The sequence below is a fragment of the Chiloscyllium punctatum genome, chromosome 44, assembly GCF_047496795.1.
Source record: "Chiloscyllium punctatum isolate Juve2018m chromosome 44, sChiPun1.3, whole genome shotgun sequence".
Lineage (NCBI taxonomy): Eukaryota > Metazoa > Chordata > Chondrichthyes > Orectolobiformes > Hemiscylliidae > Chiloscyllium > Chiloscyllium punctatum.
The window spans coordinates 13,763,000-13,781,234 of NC_092782.1; the positions used below are offsets into that span (position 1 = coordinate 13,763,000).

Below are 18,235 nucleotides of genomic sequence, written 5' to 3' on the forward strand. Positions count from 1 at the left end.
ATAGACAACATTATTTCCAATGTACTTATCCATAGTTCTTTGTACCAAATATCCTAACTTATTTAAAAGATGTCTCCAGATTTGACTTTGTGCTAAATTTGGGAACCTAAAGCCACTCCAAAAAAGGCTAGTGCAGTAAATAGATGAATTGTAATACTAATACATTTTTATGTGTAGTTCCTCTACTGTCAAATTTCAGTGATCAAAACCCAGATACGTGCATGTCATGTTGAAATGATGATAACTGCAGATGCTGTAAATTTGTATATTTAAAAAGTTGTTGGAGAAATTCAGGTCTGGCAACATCTGAAGAGGAGTTATTGGACTGAAAACGTTAACTGTTTACTCTCCACAGATGCTGCTTGGCCTGAGTTTCTACAGCAATTTGTTCTTGTATAATGTAATGTTAGGATGATGGTAATGTGCCTGATTTTAATTGTTCCATTGTTGCATTTTAATACTTTTTTTTTGTTTTGGAATTAGTTCTGTTTATTGACTTTTCATTAGTGCAATAATAATAAGTAGCAAATTATTATTCACAAGGAAAACATTTAGCTGTTCCAGTCAGATTTTGACCTTGGATTTGCTGAACTTGTCTCATTTGTTGCATGTTGTGTGCTGCCAAGAGTTGGTGGCTTACGTCGTACTGTTGTAGTGCATTGGTCGGGGATTAATTGTACACTTGTGGGAGGTAATAGTTAATCAGTGTTGTACAGTCCAAGTTTTATATCCATATTTCAGACATCTCGTTGGTGCTTACCTGAAGATGTCTTTGTTGAGTGAAGGTTAGAATATTTTTCTGAAACATTTTATTTTTTTCCTATGGTTTATAAATTTGAGCAGTTTGTTTTTTTTACATTAGAAATTTGTATTCATTATGTAACTACTTATTAGTTTTAACAGTCAGTTGTCACAATTATAAATCTATAAAGTTTGCAAATAAGTATTTATTTCTGTAGGTCAGCTCACCGAATTAAATGCCAGGACCAGGTAATGTGTTTAAACTTTTTTCTCTTTTTTTTAATGTAAATTATATCCAATAAATAGCTTTGCTGACATCTTCTCATGCCAACTTAGGTATTATAAATGTAGTTTTTCTTCTAGCAAAGGAGATTTTTTTTTCAAAAGATGGATATATAAAAGTTCAATCATTAAAATTGAAATATTTGTTGATACCTGTCAGTTTTTTCCTACATCTAATTTTTAATTTAGGATACAACCTATCTGCAAATGCTCATAAATTTAACATTTAATAGATATGTTTATGGATAATTAGTTAGTCTTATCATACTTGTGAAAGGGAGGACCATAAGAGGCAGGAATGTAAGACCATAAGACATAGGAACAGAAGTAAGGCCATTTGGTCCATCGAGTCCACTCCGCCATTCAATCATGGCTGATGGGCATTTCAATTCCACTTACCCGCATTCTCCCGTAGCCCTTAATTCCCCGAGACAACAAGAATCTATCAATCTCTGCCTTGAAGACATCTAGTGTCCCGGCCTCCACTGCACTCAGCGGCAAGGAATTCCACAGGCCCACCACTCTCTGGCTGAAGAAATGTCTCCGCATTTATGTTCTGAATTGACCACCTCTAATTCTAAGGCTGTGTCCACGGGTCCTAGTCTCCTCACCTAATGGAAACAATTTCCTAGCATCCACCCTTTCCAAGCCATGTATTATCTTGTACGTCTCTATTAAGTCTCCCCTTAATCTTCTAAACTCCAATGAATACAATCCCAGGATCCTCAGCCGTTCCTCATATGTTAGACCTACCATTCCAGGGATCATCCGTGTGAATCTCCGCTGGACACGTTCCAGTGCCAGTATGTCCTTCCTTAGGTGTGGGGACCAAAACTGGCACAGTACTCCAAATGGGGCCTAACCAGAGCTTTATAAAGTCTCAGCACAATTCCAACCCTCTTGAGATATATTCTAACCCTCTTGAGATAAGTGACAACCTTGCATTTGCTTTCTTAATCACAGACTCAACCTGCATGTTGACCTTTAGAGAATCTTCGACTAGCACTCCCAGATCCCTTTGTACTTTGGCTTTACGAATTTTCTCACCGTTTAGAAAGTAGTCTGTGCTTTTATTCTTTTTTCCAAAGTGTAACTTGGATCATGTTTGTTTTAGCATTTTTAGAAAGTCTCAGTATGATGATTGAGCTTCTCGGACTGTTTGTGTACTTCATTACAGCAAATTTAGAATAAGCATCAGTAAAATGCAGTTATGCAATAAAAATATCCCTGAGAAAGGTGCGTGGTCATGAGCGCTTGCAACAGGTTTGTAGCACTTCCACAACTTTTTAAGTAGTTTGGGTACTTTTGTTTTTCAGTCTTTCGACTTTAATGAAACCAAGCTAAAGCCGAAACCTTTATGCATTGGGTAATATTTATTTAATTTATAGGTCTTTTGACATATTAACAAGCAACTTTAAAGTTGGAGGCATCACAAAACAAGAACCTGTGAAACACAGGTACAGTAATAATGTTCAACACATAGGGATGTTTGTGAATTTTTAAATGTTGAAATAGTCAACTTTTATAGCACTTAGTCTTTGATACAAAATGTTGCTATGGCTTCCTTTTTGAATAGCATAAAATATCAGAATACTTTAATAAACACTAATATTATTTTAAGTGTATTAAAACATTATTATTGAAAGTAGAATCTGCATGCACTTTCTATTTGTTTAATGTATTGGGGATTAGTTTCTCAGCAAGAATCATCTGATTTAATCGATGGGACCAGTAGATTGGTGTTTTGTTATTTCTTTCTAAAAACATTAAACTCATCCTGGATTTAATAAAGAGAACTTCGTCTGTAATTGCATTCATAATAGATCTGGGTGTATAGAGTGAAATTGAAGCCATGAGAATCAGAAGTGTGTTACACCCATATAAATTTGGGGGGGAAATGATTCATCAATGCCACCTTGGTGAACATAACTTAACAAAAATGTATTTTCATTCCATGTATTTTAGTTATTTTATTGATCACATAGTATGTTGAACAATTTCAAAGCATGCTTGGTTTCATTTTCTTCCCTGTTGTCTTTCACCCTTACCATATTAACCACTCGATTGATAAATACCCAGAACTATGACAATGGCAGTATTCAGCTGGTGCAGCACTGAATGTCTAACTGGTTTCCCTCTCATCACTTTTTTTACATTGGCAAGCATATTGCTTTTATTTTACATAGATTTAGGATGGCGCAGAGCACAAATCATTTCTGATCTTAAAAAGATTGTATATTTTGTGTCAATGCATTACAGTATTAATTGGTAAAAAGAACTACATAAGTGTAATTAATTTTGTGCCATCAAGTTTCTCCCTGATTGGTGACTGATTTCCTTCAGTCAGACAGTAGCACAGAAGCTTCCACAGAAGTATAGTTAGAGTGGAAGCTTTGGGAAGAAGTAGTGAGTGCTCGCAGGAAAGAATTTTACATTGAGGTAACTTCATGCTTGGGGGCTAAGACCTCAGAGGTGATTTAAGAACTGCAGAGGCAATGAGTGGACATTGCAGGAGTGAGTTAACGCACAGTCTAAGGATGAAAGGAAACCGTTTCATCACTTTGAACTTAAATCAAGTTAAGGCTCTGTCCCTGCTTTCTCTGCTTTTACTGCAGTTGGTTTCCAGTCTTGTCAATAGAACATAACTTATCATGATTATATGGTTACTGTTCACTAATAGCAAAGATTCATTGAAGATGATCATGGAATAATTATTAACCAGAAACTGATTCAGAACCCCTCAATGTGGATATTAAAATAGATTTAACTTTAAAGTCGTCTTCATGAAGTTACGTGAATTGAATGTGTTCATTAGCATTTAAAGGGCAATCAAAACAAGGGCTTTAATGATGAGATGGCCACTTACAAATCCAATAGGAAATCTAGCGGAAACTTTCTTAGCCAGAGGGGTTAAAATGTGAGATTTGACATGGAATGGTTGAGGTGAAGAGCAATGATTCATTGAAGGAGAAGCTAAGAGAATATGGGGGAGAAATGAATAGAAAATACAGTTGGATGAAATAGAGTTTGTATGGAACATTATAACTGGCATTGACCAAGTAAATCAAATGGCCTCTTTCTCGGTTGTGAGCTCTATGGAAACATTCATTGTGTTGCACAGTTCCCATTGAAACTAAAGGAAAGACAATTGATTATTTTATAAGAGATACCTAGGAATTGGCCTGTTCATCAAACTTTCATCTACGTGTTGATTTGATTGTTTTTCTACTCTGAATAGGTCACGTGCGATTCATTGATTACGAATATGCAGGCTATAACTACCAGGCATTTGACATTGGGAACCATTTCAATGAATTTGCAGGTAATAAATCCAGAAATGTGAAGTTTTTTTTAAATAGAGTCCATGGATTCAAAGTTGTGTAACACATTTTACTCTTTTTTAACCTTAGGTGTAAATGAAGTTGATTACAGTTTGTATCCAGCCAAAAATGTCCAATTGCAGTGGCTGAAATGCTATCTTGAGGCTTTAAAAGAGTATAAAGGAATTAGTACAGAAGTAACTGATGAGGAAATTGAAGTACTTTATTTACAAGTTAATGTATTTGCACTGGTAAGTTTATTGTTCAAGTATAGCCAGTAACATCCAAGTGCTGTTAATGGTGATAATGTGATCAAGTTTAATTATTTAACATAACTGCCTGAATACTTTACTGTTGTGTGAAACATGCAGTTAAACCTCAAATTTGTATAAACCAAAGCTAACTACCAGATTTCATACATCTATTGTATTTCCATTTGTTGGTTTTCTATTTTTAAAAAAGGTTAAGTAACAAGAATGTTCATTTCAAACTTAATAGAATTTCTCATAACTTAATCAGATCAGGGGTTTCTAAAATCTCAGCACATTGCTGTAAATATTCAAATAGCTTATTTTCAGGTGACCAAAAGTATGGTGAAAGTGGATATGTCATGAGGGAGGGCAGATGGAATGGCGAGGATAGTTAAGGAGAGGATTTCAGAGCACTGAACCTCTGTTGCTGAGGTACATATAGCAAGGGGAAGGCAGTACATAGAAGACCAATGTCAAGGAACATGTAGAACGACTATAAGATGAAACAGATGTAAGAATGAGATAATCAAGGGTGTGAAACAAAAGGATGACCATTTTAAATTCTCAAATATTGCAAGAATGAGATCCAAAAGAGGTCAGAAAGGGAACAAATGGAGAATACTGAAGAAACTGTGTAAATCTGGCAGCATCTGTAGTGAGAGGAAGTTCATGTTTTAAGCCTGATATGACACTTCAGCCATACCAGGGGGATGTTTCTCTTTCTCAGTTGCTGCCAGACATAGAATTTCTCCAGCATTCTGTTTTTGTTTGAGATTTCCAGCATCTGCAGTATTTTACTTTTAGGTAGAGAAGGCGATTCCAGGGAAGTGGAGATGTGTGTTATAGAGTCATACAGCATGGAAACAGACCCTTTGTTCTAACTGATCCACGCTGACCAGACATCCCAATCTGATCTAGTCTCATTTGCCAGCATTGGCCCATATCCCTCTAAATGCCTCTTATTTATATACATATCCAAATGCTTTTTAAATGTTGAAATTGCGCTGGCCTCCTGCACTTGCTCTGGCAGCTTGTTACGTTCGTGCACCACCCCTTGCGTGAAAACTTGCCCCTCTTGTCCTTTTCAAATCTTTCCCCTCTTACCTTAAAGCTATGACCTCTAGTTTTTGGACTTCCACACCCTAGGATGGAAAACTTGGCTATTCACCTACCCATGCCCCTCATGATTTTATTGACCTTTATAAAGTCACTCGTCAGTCCCCAAGGCTGCAGGGGAAAAATGCCCCAGTCTATTCAGTGCTCCCTCTAAAACCCTCCAGTCCCTGCAGCGTCCTTGTAAACCTTTTGTATACTTTCGCAAATTTAACAACATCCTTCCTATCGAAAGGTGACCAGAATTCTATGGCTCCACTTTCAAGGAACTATGCCCCTAGGTCTCTTTGTTCGGCAGCACTCTCCAGGCCCCACTGTTAACTGAATAAGCCTGCCCTGGTTTGGCATTGGCAAAATGCAACACTTCACATTTATCAAAATTTAACTCTATCTGCCACACTTTGGCCCATTGGTCCATTTGATCAAGGTCCCATTTAACTCTGAGATAATCTTCTTTGCTGTGCACTCTACTACTTATTTTGGTATCATCTGCAAATTTCCCAACCGTAACTCTTTATTCCTATCCAAATCATTGATATCAATAACAAAAAACAGTGGATAAAGTTAAAAATTACACATCAAGTTATAGTCCAACAGGTTTATTTGGAAGCACTAGCTTTCGGAGCGCTGCTCCTTCAGGTGGTTGTAGAGTATAAGATCATAAGATTCTGAATTTATAGCAAAAGATTACAGTGTCATGTTATAGCTGTCAGGTCATGACTCCCAGTTTGGGAAGCCCTGCCTTTAAATGGTGATAAGTCCTGAGATTTCCTGCTAGAGTGGCACAATGGTTTGCACTGCTGCTTGGCTGCACCGGGGACCTGGGTTCAATTTCACCCTTGAGTGTCTGTCTGTGTGGAGTTTGCGTGTTCTTCTATATCTGCGTGGGCCTGGTTTCCTTCTACAATCCAAGATGTACAGGTTAGGTGGTTTGGCTGTGGTAAATTGCCGAATAGTGTTAGAGATGTGCAAGCTATGTCAGTTAACCATGGTAAATGAGGGGCTGCTGGGATTGGGTGGAGTCCTGGGTCTGAGTGGATGCTGTTCAGAGGGTCTGTGTAGGTTTGATGGGCCGAATGGCCTCTTTTCACACTTTAGGGTTTCTATGATACTAAGTTTTTTTTCATGTTGAGAATGCCTTCCATAATTTTTTTTTTGTTGCTGATATTCTCTACCTTTTATGAAAGCATCGTATGTGAGATTCCTTTTCCGGGATGCCACAAATCTTTTATTAAATTTCACCTGAGTTACCACTATTAATTTGCCTTAACTTTAAGCACTCCCAAGCTATTCCGCCTCAGTTCATTGCATTGCATCAGCAACATTGTAAACATCAATAGTATTGGTATTAGTAGTTGGGATACTACAATTATCATTGAACAAAAACTTGAACACCATTTTAAAAATTTCAGGCTACATGAATACCAGAGAGATCAGAGACTGGAAATTCTGAGGTGAGTAACTTAGTGATTCCCCAACGACTGTCTGCCATCTGAATGGCACAGATCAGGGTTATGTGTGGAATACTGGCATGAATATGTGCAGCTCCAGTGACACTGAACAACCCCACTGCTTGATGTCATCCAGGACAAAACATTGCAGTCGGTTGGTAATATTCCCACCACCTTAAACATTCACTCCTTACACCTGTGGACGCAGTGGTAGCAATGTTTGCCATCTGCAAGATGCACTACATTAACCAACCAAGGTTCTTTTGACAGCAGTTTCAAAATCTATGACCTCTATCAGCTGCAAGGGCATGGGAACACTAGCTCCCCTTCCAGACCTTTGGAATTCTATTGCTATTCCTTCACAGTTGGTGATACAAACATCTTATGACTACACTGGTTCAAGAAAGCTGCTCATTATCACCTTTCTTATTCTAAGCCAATAAAACCAATTTTTAATTCTGTCTCCTATTTCTTCAGGCTTCCCATTTCTTCTGGGGTCTTTGGGCACTAATCCAGGCGAGGTATTCAACAATCGACTTTGATTTTTTGGGGTAAGGTTGAATGATTTTAACTTTAGCTTTTTTGTTGCTAGAGGATACCCAAAATGAACCAACTGTTTTGACAGCTGTAATGTTCTTTGTTCTCAATCCAGATTAGTTTAATGTACCAATCAAATCAGTAAAATCCAGTGTCTTAATGAATGTACAGATGATTTCAAAAGAAAATAGCTGAAAGATCAAAAATGTCTTGTTGAGTGCTTTACATTGTTTCACATTGGTTTTGTGAGAGGTTATGGAAAGTCAAATTGATGATTTTCTGCAGTGACCTGATCTCCTCACATTTGTCCATAATAAAATTTGAAGTTTTAAATATCATTGTGATTTTGTTGAAATAGTCAATTAATTAATTTTGTGTCCTTCTGTTCTTTTTTCCTTGCCCCACACTAATTTTTTATTTTGTTCATTGATGGAATGAGGGTGTCGGTGGTCAGGGCAGCATTTATTGCCCAGATGGCAGTTAAGAGTCAACCATATTGCTGTTGGTTTGGAGTCACATGTAGGCCAGACTAGGTAAGGATGGTGGTTTCCTCGGCTAAAGGACATCAGTGAACCAGATGGTTTTTTCCTGACAATGGATTCATGGTCATTAATTCCTTATCCTTAATTGAATACAATTGCCACCGTCTGCTGTAGTGGGATTCAAATCCGGGTCCCCAGAACATTACCTGGGTCTCTGGATGAACGGTCCAGTGATAATACCCCCAGGCCATCATCTTCCCCCATTTATAGATTTATAGATCTCCATCCATTCATGATCTGAAACAGCCTTTTAAGATTTGGCAGTATTAGGATTTTCTCAGATTCCAGTCATTGAAACAACATGCAGTCATGCTTTGTTTACGGTTGCATTGGGAAATAGGAATGCCAATACATTCTCTTGCATTTAATTTTGACCTTCAACTGACCAGTAAATACTGGCAGAATTGTAAAATTCTGTATAGTTAACTGGCTAATAATTATCCAGTCCCTTGTTGGAGTTTAAACCTTCAACATGTTTAAATGTTTTTACGTTTTGTTTTGCTTGATACAAAGCTCTCTTTCATTCCAGTAAAAATGTGACAGAAGTTTTTGGAGGCCATCCCTCTGCATTACAACCACGTACTCGTTCATAGGGTGTGAATGTTGTTGGTTGGATTAGCTTTGGTTGCCCATCTTTAATTAATCCTTGAGAAGGTGGCGGTGAGCTGCAGCTCCCCGTATTGGTTGTTGCTGGCTCTATAATGTCCTTTTTGCCTTTGATTTGCCTAGGGAACACCATGAATTCCCTGCAAATTAAAATCTACAACTGTCCACAGACTGACAACAAAGAGGGTGACAACATTAAAAAAATACTGACACCTTTTGGGAATCTTAACTTTTGACAGCACAAAATATATTGTAGCTTTTAACGTGTGCTGATAAATAAGGTTACTTATTGAAATCTGAGCAGGTCAAGGGGCTGAATGGCCTATTCCTGCACCTAATTTGTTTGTTTGAGACATTAATAATGAGGAGCAGGAGTAGACAAGTTAGCCTCAAGCCTACTGAATTATTTGATATGATCTTGGCTGGTCTCATTTCAGGCCTCAACTCCACTTTCCTGCTTGCTCCCTATAAACCTTTGACCCGTTACTAATTTAAAAACCTAGGTAAAAACAATGACTGCAGATGTTGGAAACCAGATTCTGGATTAGTGGTGCTGGAAGAGTACAGCAGTTCAGGCAGCATCCGAGGAGCAATAAAATTGACGTTTCGGGCAAAACCCCTCATCAGGAATGTCTATCTCCTCCTTAACTTTATTCAATGTTCCAGAGTTCACCATGGTCTAGGGTATTGAATTCCAGATTCACAGTCTGTTAGCCCTTACCTTAAAACTATGCCCTGTGGTTCTCGATTGATCCATAAGGAAATATCCTCACTGTGTAAACTTTGTAATCCCATTTAACATCTTACATTCTTCAGTTAGATCTCCTCTCATTCTTCTAAACTCTTTTAAGCTGCTCAATGTCTCAAGACAAATCCCTCATCTCTGGAATCAGTTAGGTGAACCTCCACTGAGCTGCTTCAAAATGCAACGATCAAGGGGAGCAAAATTGTATGCAGTACTCCAGGCGGGTCTCTAATGCCTTTTACAGTTGCAGCAGTACTTGGCTATTTTTGTACTGTCTTCCTTTTGCAATAAATGCCAAACTGCCATTTGCCTTCCTTCAGTACCTGCATATTACTTATGTGATTTCATGCATGAGGCACTAAAGCATTCTGAAGTATTCCTCCATTTAGATAAGTTGTTTTTGTATTCCTCCAACCAAAATGGATAACCTCACTCTTCTTCACATTAAACTTCATCTGCCACATTTTCAACCATTCATCTCACCCATCCATAACAATTTGTATATTTAATTTCTTCATTGCAGCTTTCCCACTGACTTTAGTATCATTTGCAAAATTGTCCATAGTACTTTCTATCCCCACATTCAAGTCATTAATATAGATTGTAAATAGTTGGGGCCCAAGGACTGAATCCTGAGACATGCCATTGGTTATATCTTCCCAACCAGAAAAAGACCCATGTATCCCGACTCTTAGCAAACCAACAGAAAGCAAAGCAAATCCTCTATCCAAGTTAATAAATTGCCCCAATCCTATGTTATCTTACCTTTTGTGCCGGATCTTGTCGAATACCTTCTGCACATCCAGATATATAGAATTCACATTATCAATATTGCTTGATATATCTTCAAAGAGCTATAGCAAATCCGTCAACATGATTTACCATTCATAAAGCCGTGCTGACTTTGATGCATTGTATTTTGAGTTTCCAAATGTCCTCTGTTACTTCCTTAAAATGGATTCTAATAATTTACCAATGCCACTTGATTGTAGTTAAATTTTTGTGACAACTGTTTACATTCCTTTACTCTGTTCTTGTCTTGAATTAAATTTCCCTCTTTCACAATATCTAGAGTAATATTCTCTATGTATAGGATAATATTACATATTTTTGCAAAAGGAACTGCAAGTGGGACATCTATTATTCTCACCTTTTTGAAATTGCCTGAATGGGATTTGTATGGTCGAATTTCTTTAACTTGGTTTCTGATTTTATTTAATAGTTTGAATGTTTGCTTTACCTTGCAGCCACAAGATGGCATTGTAAATTGCATGCAGTCTGTGAGCAGGATATATTCAATACCTATGTTATTTCTGAATGACATGAAAAATTACATTTTATCAACCAAATAATCATTACTGTTTCCTCCTCACTTCATTGAACTACATTCACATTCAAGCTAGTTTTTAAATAAAGGTTAACCTACCAGTATAAGATAAGAATGGTTTGTGAATAGTGGTGTTGTGGTGTTTCAAGATGAAAGATAATTTCTACTCTGCTGAGCTTCTCCATGATCAGAGAGGAATCATGAAAGCACATAAATATATCAGTTGTAGCCAAACTTATTCTTCTCATTCACTCATCCAGTTTGATTTTCTTCGACACAAACAACTTTAGTGCAGCCGCCATTTAAAGAATTTGTTTTGTAACCAGCATTTAAAAATTCTGATTTTCCTCCTTGTTCAGATGGCTAGAATGTGATGCAAAATGACACTGAAGTTGTGGGTTCAATGCTTGTACTAGATGTGGTACGTCCTTGGCTCGATGTGGAGTGACGCCCCCTGTATGTTCTCATCACCATAACACCTGTTCTGGCTCACGGACTATAGACAATTAAAAGTACAGAAAATATTAGTTTTCTTTAAAATCCAAAGTCCAAGCAATTAAGTCCACTTGCTGTTCATTAATATCAACAACTTGATGTACATGAATTAATAGAAATATACGTTTAGCCTTGTGTGAGACCCTTGAGGCCCGTTGAAAAGTAAGTTGGCAGCACATGAAAACAAAAGGCTTCTTTCAGCACCCCAGAAACTACTGCTGTTCCTCACAATTTTTGTTGCATTGTGGCTGACTTTGTCTCTGCTTATTCTATGCAAGGTGACATGGAACTAATTAGAAATGTAATATGCCAAAGATTGTTATTTAGATGTCCAGGATTTAATTTTGTGAAATCTTTTTACTGACCCTAGATTAATCATATTTAATATGGACATAGAAATGTATATTTGAACCTATTACTGAGAGAAAAATCAGCCCTACCAAAAAAAACTTGTGAAAACAGATGTACAGTTCTCTTTGCACCTTTCTTAGGAGGTGGAAGTTAGAACAAGGAGCTATTGCATCAGAAAGCTGACTTGTTCATTTTGGTTCGGTAATTTGTGCTGGTCTGATAAGCAATATTTTTAGGTTCAGAGACTTGAGGCCCAAAAGCTGGTTAGGAGTAGGCCATATTTAGTCAGGGTTTCTAATAGAATTTCTCTGGAAACTAATTATGAGGGCTATTAAATGTTACAAGCAGCATTGGAGGGAGAAAGGAAACCTCCCTGGCTCGGAAATATTTTTTGGGTGGAGGCAGATTTAAACTTAAAATGTTTCAATTTTCACTCTTTTCCCCCATACTTAACCCTGAATCAAAAAAATCTTGTACACTGCAGGTTCTGTTTAAATTTGCAGCTTTTGTTCTTTTTTAAGGAACGTATATGATGGGAGAACAAGCAATGGATGTGTCTTGGTGTAAATTTTATACAACACACAGGTTTTTAATATAGTTGGAAACCAGTGAAGAGGTGTGAACAATGTTTAACACTGCACTATCTTAATTACACAGAAAATTCAGCTTAAAGTTTTCTTTGGTGTTCAATGCTACAGGAATGAGTTAAGATATCACTGCGAGGAGTGACAAATTCCCAAAATTATGCATTGAAAAGTGCAGTTGCAGAAGGCAACCAAGTTAGTTGAGCATATTGACATGTATAGGAAGTGTGTGAAGTACAGAGAATGCTGCAGGGGAGCACTAATTTTATGCATATGCTAATAAGGTGTGACAAGGACAAATTTATATTCTTTTTTGAATAATGCCTGTTCTGTTCTGTTCCCATAATAGAACTAAATTTTATTAAAATACTTAATGATTTGGAATGATTTGCTAATAAGAGCTAGATGTATGAAACAATTATTTCTAGTTCATAAATCAGCAGTAAACATGACTGACGGTCATTTAAGTTTCCCACAGCTGATAATGGTGATTAATAATACAAGCCCATTTTGTTTTTAAAGTCTGCCTGCATACATGCATGTATGTGGATACATTTGTTTAGAAAGTGAACTCTGTTTTATGATCTATTCGTTGCCTATAATTGAGCTATAAAAGCAGTTTGTAACATGAAATGTATGCAGTTCTTTGTCTTCCTTGTAAATTGGCACAAGAGTTGATTAAAATCTAAGTGAAGGGTAAAGATATATCTTCTGATACTTTGGCATTTTATTTAATACGTTTATATACTTGATTATCCTGTTCACTTTTTTACTTCCATCTATATCCATTACATTAAAATTGTTCCTGCTAGTAAGAATGTTTTCTCCAGGGAAGATTATAGTGATATCGAGCTTGCTGCCTTGAATTACTTTTAAGCATGTGTGAATGTTAGGGAAAAATCTACTGTAATGTCGATATTTCAGCCCTAATCACAATCAGCAAATATTTGAATCGATTACAACCTTGTTCAAATTACATAGGTAAATCCACCCCCAGAGTCCCTAAGTTGCCCCAGAAAATTAATGACTAACCACTTGGAAAAATGTCAGCAATAAACATGGGAGAAAAACAATCTGTGATCAGTGCAGTGACCACCTGGGAAAATAAATGCTTGTATTGAGCTAGGTAGCAGCAGAGCAGGGAGCAGAGGTCCAGTAACAGACGATCAAAGGCCAGGAACAAGTTGTTTTTTTACCAATTGCAGCAAGGCCAGTGGGCAGGGATCACTTTGAAAAGGTAGTCAAAAGTCTGCTGGATGCACATGAGGGCAGGGGTTGGCAAGGGAACCAGAAAGATATACAGAGAGGCAGCATGTGTGACTAAGGGTGTAGGGAAGGAGAGAGAGAGAGATTGAGTGTGTGGAGAGGAAATTGCAGGCAACAGAGTAGCTCGGGTGGAGGATATGAGGCTGCAAAGGAGAGAGAAAAATTTCAAACCTATTCACAAGGAATATTCAACTAATTAGGTGCTTGGAAATTTTAATCGCTGAAGTGGTGATTTGTTTGCAAATGATTGAGATATTTCTAGCTTGAGGCTGCATATTCAGACTTCAGAAGTAACAAAGAGTGGTTGTTATTGTAATGACCATTGTCAGTTGTTGAGTTTGAATCTGAGTTGCAGGCGAAGGGGATCATAGAATTTCTACAGTGCAGAAAAAGGTTATTTTGCCCATCAAGTCTGCATCGACCCTCCGAGAGCATCCCATCCTACTCGCATAGTAACTGCTTTTTAAAATTTCTGGCTTTGTGGGCATATTTTACCTGGAACTTCAATCTTTCAGAAAGTATTTTTACAGTGGGCTTTTGTATGTGCAACAATGAATCAACTATCTTTTGAAAAACTTTCAACTTAGTTTATTGTCCAGTTCCAATGTAATACTAATTATCAAGGAAAGGACTCCATTCCTTGTGTTGTGGCTTTTAAATTTAATGAGGATTACAGCAACATTATTGTGAGACCATCTTCTTTCTGCATTTGATCATTTGCTAACCATATTCTTTTGCCCCATTTTCTACATAAAGCTTTGTAATCCTATGTAAGTTGAATATCATAAAGGATAAACTAAGGTTTCCCAAGTGGAGTTGTGAGCTCAGAGGTTGCAATGGCTGGCCTGAAGCTCTGGCCAAGTTATAGTAGCTCGATAGCTGTTCTGTTGCTCTAATAGTCCTTACTGTGGGGTTGCAACAATATTCAAGCCTCAAAATGGGGTCACTGAAGGAAATGTTTTTGGAAGCCTGGGATAAACCATATGGAATTGGGCCATTAAGCCTAACTAGTCCATGAGGTCAAAAACTCGTTCGTTGAGCTGATGTGTTCTTATGCAGCCATTTTGTCACTGGCTATGTGACATCATCACTGTGCCTCTAGTGAAGCGTTGTTGGTCTGTCCCACCTGATAATTATGTCTTTCTCTTTTTTTGTTATTTTCGGTTCTGTACTTGAGTGGTTTGTACATAGGGTCCGATTCAGGAATTCTCTAACGTGTCTCTGTTTTGCCTATGTTAGGATGGTTACATTGTCCCAGTTGAATTTGTGTCCTTCATTGTCTGTGTGGGTGGAAATGAGAAAATACTGGTTGTGTCTGGTGTTGGCGAGCTGATGTTTGTGTACTCGATGGTCAGTTTTCTTACTGTTTGTCCTATGTGGTGTTTTTCACAGTCCTTGCAGGGGATCTTGCAGATTACGTTTATTTTGTTGGTTGAGAGTGTTGGGTCTTTAACTTTTGTGAGGAGCTGGTGAAAGGTTTTTACTGATGTGTGAGCCTCTGAGTCCTAGGGGTCTGAGTAGTCAGGTAGTCATTTCTGATACATCCTTGATGTATGGTATGGTCACTATTGTGTCTGGTCATGTAGTGTTTTCTTCTTCAGATTTGTTGCATAAGTACCAGAGGGTAGTACTCATGAGGTACCCTTTCCTTTTAAATCCCTTGAATAAGTGTTCTGGTTCTGCCCTCTGGAGTTCTAGGTTGCTGCAGTTTAGAACGGACAGCCCTCCCCACCATCCAACCCAAACTCTGAATCCGGTATGTAGATACTATCTTTGACATCATCCTCTAAGCCAGGCACTCCAACCAGAATGCAATCAACAAACATATCAACTTGGACTCCATATACAAACCACCTCAGATACAGAACCAGAAATAACAAAAAAGAGAGGCATATAATTACCAGGTGGGGCAGACCACTAACGCTTCACAGTAGGGGCACAGACGATGCCACCAAGTGAGATGATGAAATGTCTGCAGAAAAACACACCAGCTTAACAAATGAGTTCTGGATGTAGGTTTGCTCACTGATCTGGAAGGTTCATTTCCAGATGTTTCATCATCCTACGAGGTAACATCTTCAGTGGACCTCAGGCAAAGCACTGCTGATGAGTCCTGCTTTCTATTTATATGTTTAGGTATCTTTGGGTTGGTGATGTCATTTCCTGTGGTCAAGTCACTTCCTGTTCTTTTCTTCAGGGGGTGGTAGATGGGGTCTGACTTGATATGTTTGTTGAGAGAGTTTCGGTTGGAAGCCATGCTTCTAGGAATTCTCATGCGTATCTTTGTTGGGCTTGTCCTAGGATGGATGTGTTGTCCCAGGCGAAGTGGTGTCCTCCCTCACCCGTATGTAAGAATATTAGTGAGAGAGGGTCATGTCTTTTTGTGGCTCGTGTGTTCATGTATCCTGGTGGCTAGTTTTCTGCCTGTTTGTCCAATGTAGTGTTTGTTACAGTCCTTGCACGGTATTTTGTAAATGACATTAGTTTTGCGTGTTGTTTGTATCGGGTCTTTCAAGTTCATTAGCTGCTGTTTTAGTGGGTTGGTGTGTTTGTGGGTTTGTCGGCTACCATGATGCCAAGGGGTCTGAGCAGTCTGGCAGTCATTTTCGAGATGATTTTCATGTAGGGGAGAGTGGCTGGGGTTTCTGGATGTGTTTTGTCTGCTTGTTCGGGTTTGTTGCTGAGAAATCGGTGGACTGTGTTTATTGGGTACCGATTCATTTTGAATACAGTGTATAGGTGATTTTCTTCTGCTCTGTGTAGTTCCTCTGTGCTACAGTGTGTGTTCGCTCGCTGAAGTAATATTCTGATGCAGCTCCGTTTGTGGATGTTGGGATGATTGCTTCTGTAGTTCAATATTTGTTCTGTATGTGTTGTTTTCCTATAGACTCTGGTTTGAAGTTCCCCATTGGTTGTTCGCTCTACTGTGACATCTAGGAATAGCAGTTTGTTGTTGTTTTCCTCCTCTGTAATGAATGATATACCAGTAATGGTATTATCAATGGTCTTGAAGGTTTCCTCTAATTTGGTTCGTTTAGTGCTGACAAAGGTGTCATCCATGTAGCGGACCCAAAGTTTGGGTTGGATGGTTGGTAGAGCTGTTTGTTCAAGTCTCTGCATTATTGCTCTGCTAAGAACTCTCTGATATCTGAGATCCCAGATTGGTTCTATTGGTTTGTCTTTAGGTTTGGTGGTTGAAGGTGAAGTGTGTGGTAAGGCATAGGTCCACTAGCTTGATGATACTTTCCTTGTTGATGAAGTTTAGTGGTGTTTGCTGTGCGTGTCTTTTGGTTCTTCTAATAGTGTAGTCAGTGTTTCCTTGGCCAGGTTAATGTTGATTGATGGAAATGACTGCCAGACTACTCTGGCCCCTTGGCATCATGGTAGCCCACAAACCCACCAACCCACTAAAACAGCAGCTAATGAACTTGAAAGACCCTATGCAAACAACAAGCAAAACGAATGTTATTTACAAAATACCATGCGAGCACTGTAACAAACACTACATTGGACAAACAGGCAGAAAACTAGCCACCAGGATACATGAACATCAACCAGCAATTTTAAAAAAAGACCCTCTCACTAATATCCTTACATACAGATGAGGAAGGACACACACGAGAATTCCTAGAAGCATGGCATTCCAACCTGAACTCTCTCAACAAACACATCAAGTTAGACCCCATCTACCACCCTCTGAGAAAAATACCAGGAAGTGACTTCACCACAGGAGATGACCTCATCAACCCAAAGGAACCCAAACATACAAATAGAAAGCAGGACTTATCAGCAGTGCTTCACCTGAGGCCCGCTGAAGATGTTATCTAGTAGGGTGACAAAATGTCTGGAAATTAACCTTCCAGCTCAGCGAGCAAACCTACATCCAGAACCTCAACCTGAGCTACAAATCTTCTCAAACCTCGCTCAACAAACAAGTCTACGCCTTCACCCACAATTGGCGCTACGGATCTTTCCAAAAACTCTCAACTAACTAGTCCATGTTGGTGTTTATCCTCCACGTGAGCCCCCTCTCATTCTTTCTCTTTTAAACCTACCATCATATCCCTCTGACATCCTTATTGTCTCCAACCAGACTGTGTGCAGTTTGGTCTAGCCAAAATTCAATGCGTTAATACAGTATCCTTTATGCTAGTCCTTGGTTTGCATTCTTTTAAAATAACCTTGCTACCCTATAGCACAAGCTAGTGATTTGTGTTATTGCTGCTAGATCCTTTTGTTCTTTACCCAAATTAGGCTTGCATCTTCCAAATAGTAAATGACGCCCCCCCCCCCCCCCCATCGTTCCTGTGAAAATGTACTAGATTACATTTGTGGTGAGCGCCACTTCTCAATTTTGTCCATTGTGCCAGTTTATTATAGAGTCATAGAGATGTATAGCATGGAAACAAATTCTTCGGTCCAACTCGTCCATACCGACCAGGTATCCCAACCCAATCTAGTCCCACCTATCAGCACCTGGCCCATATCCCTCCCAACCCTTCCTATTCATATACCCATCCAAATGCCTCTTAAATGTTTCAATTGTACCAGCCTCCCCCACGTCCTTTGGCAGCTCATTCCATACACGTACCACCCTCTGTGTGGAAAAAGTTGCCCCTTAGGT

General features: G+C 38.6%; 1 protein-coding gene across 4 annotated transcripts in view; it reads left to right on the forward strand.

Annotated features, from left to right (window-relative positions):
- Positions 1–18,235, forward strand: part of etnk1 (ethanolamine kinase 1) — a 55,004-nt gene that overhangs the window by 19,498 nt on the left and 17,271 nt on the right. For 3 of the 4 annotated variants that reach the window (XM_072562286.1, XM_072562288.1, XM_072562289.1), the window contains 4 exons: positions 4,262–4,345; positions 4,434–4,594; positions 7,636–7,709; positions 8,135–8,228. In XM_072562286.1, the coding sequence (XP_072418387.1) occupies positions 4,262–4,345; positions 4,434–4,594; positions 7,636–7,709; positions 8,135–8,228 (413 nt within the window). The remainder of the gene's footprint in view (positions 1–4,261; positions 4,346–4,433; positions 4,595–7,635; positions 7,710–8,134; positions 8,229–18,235) is intronic. The other variant, XM_072562287.1, reaches the window with a different exon arrangement.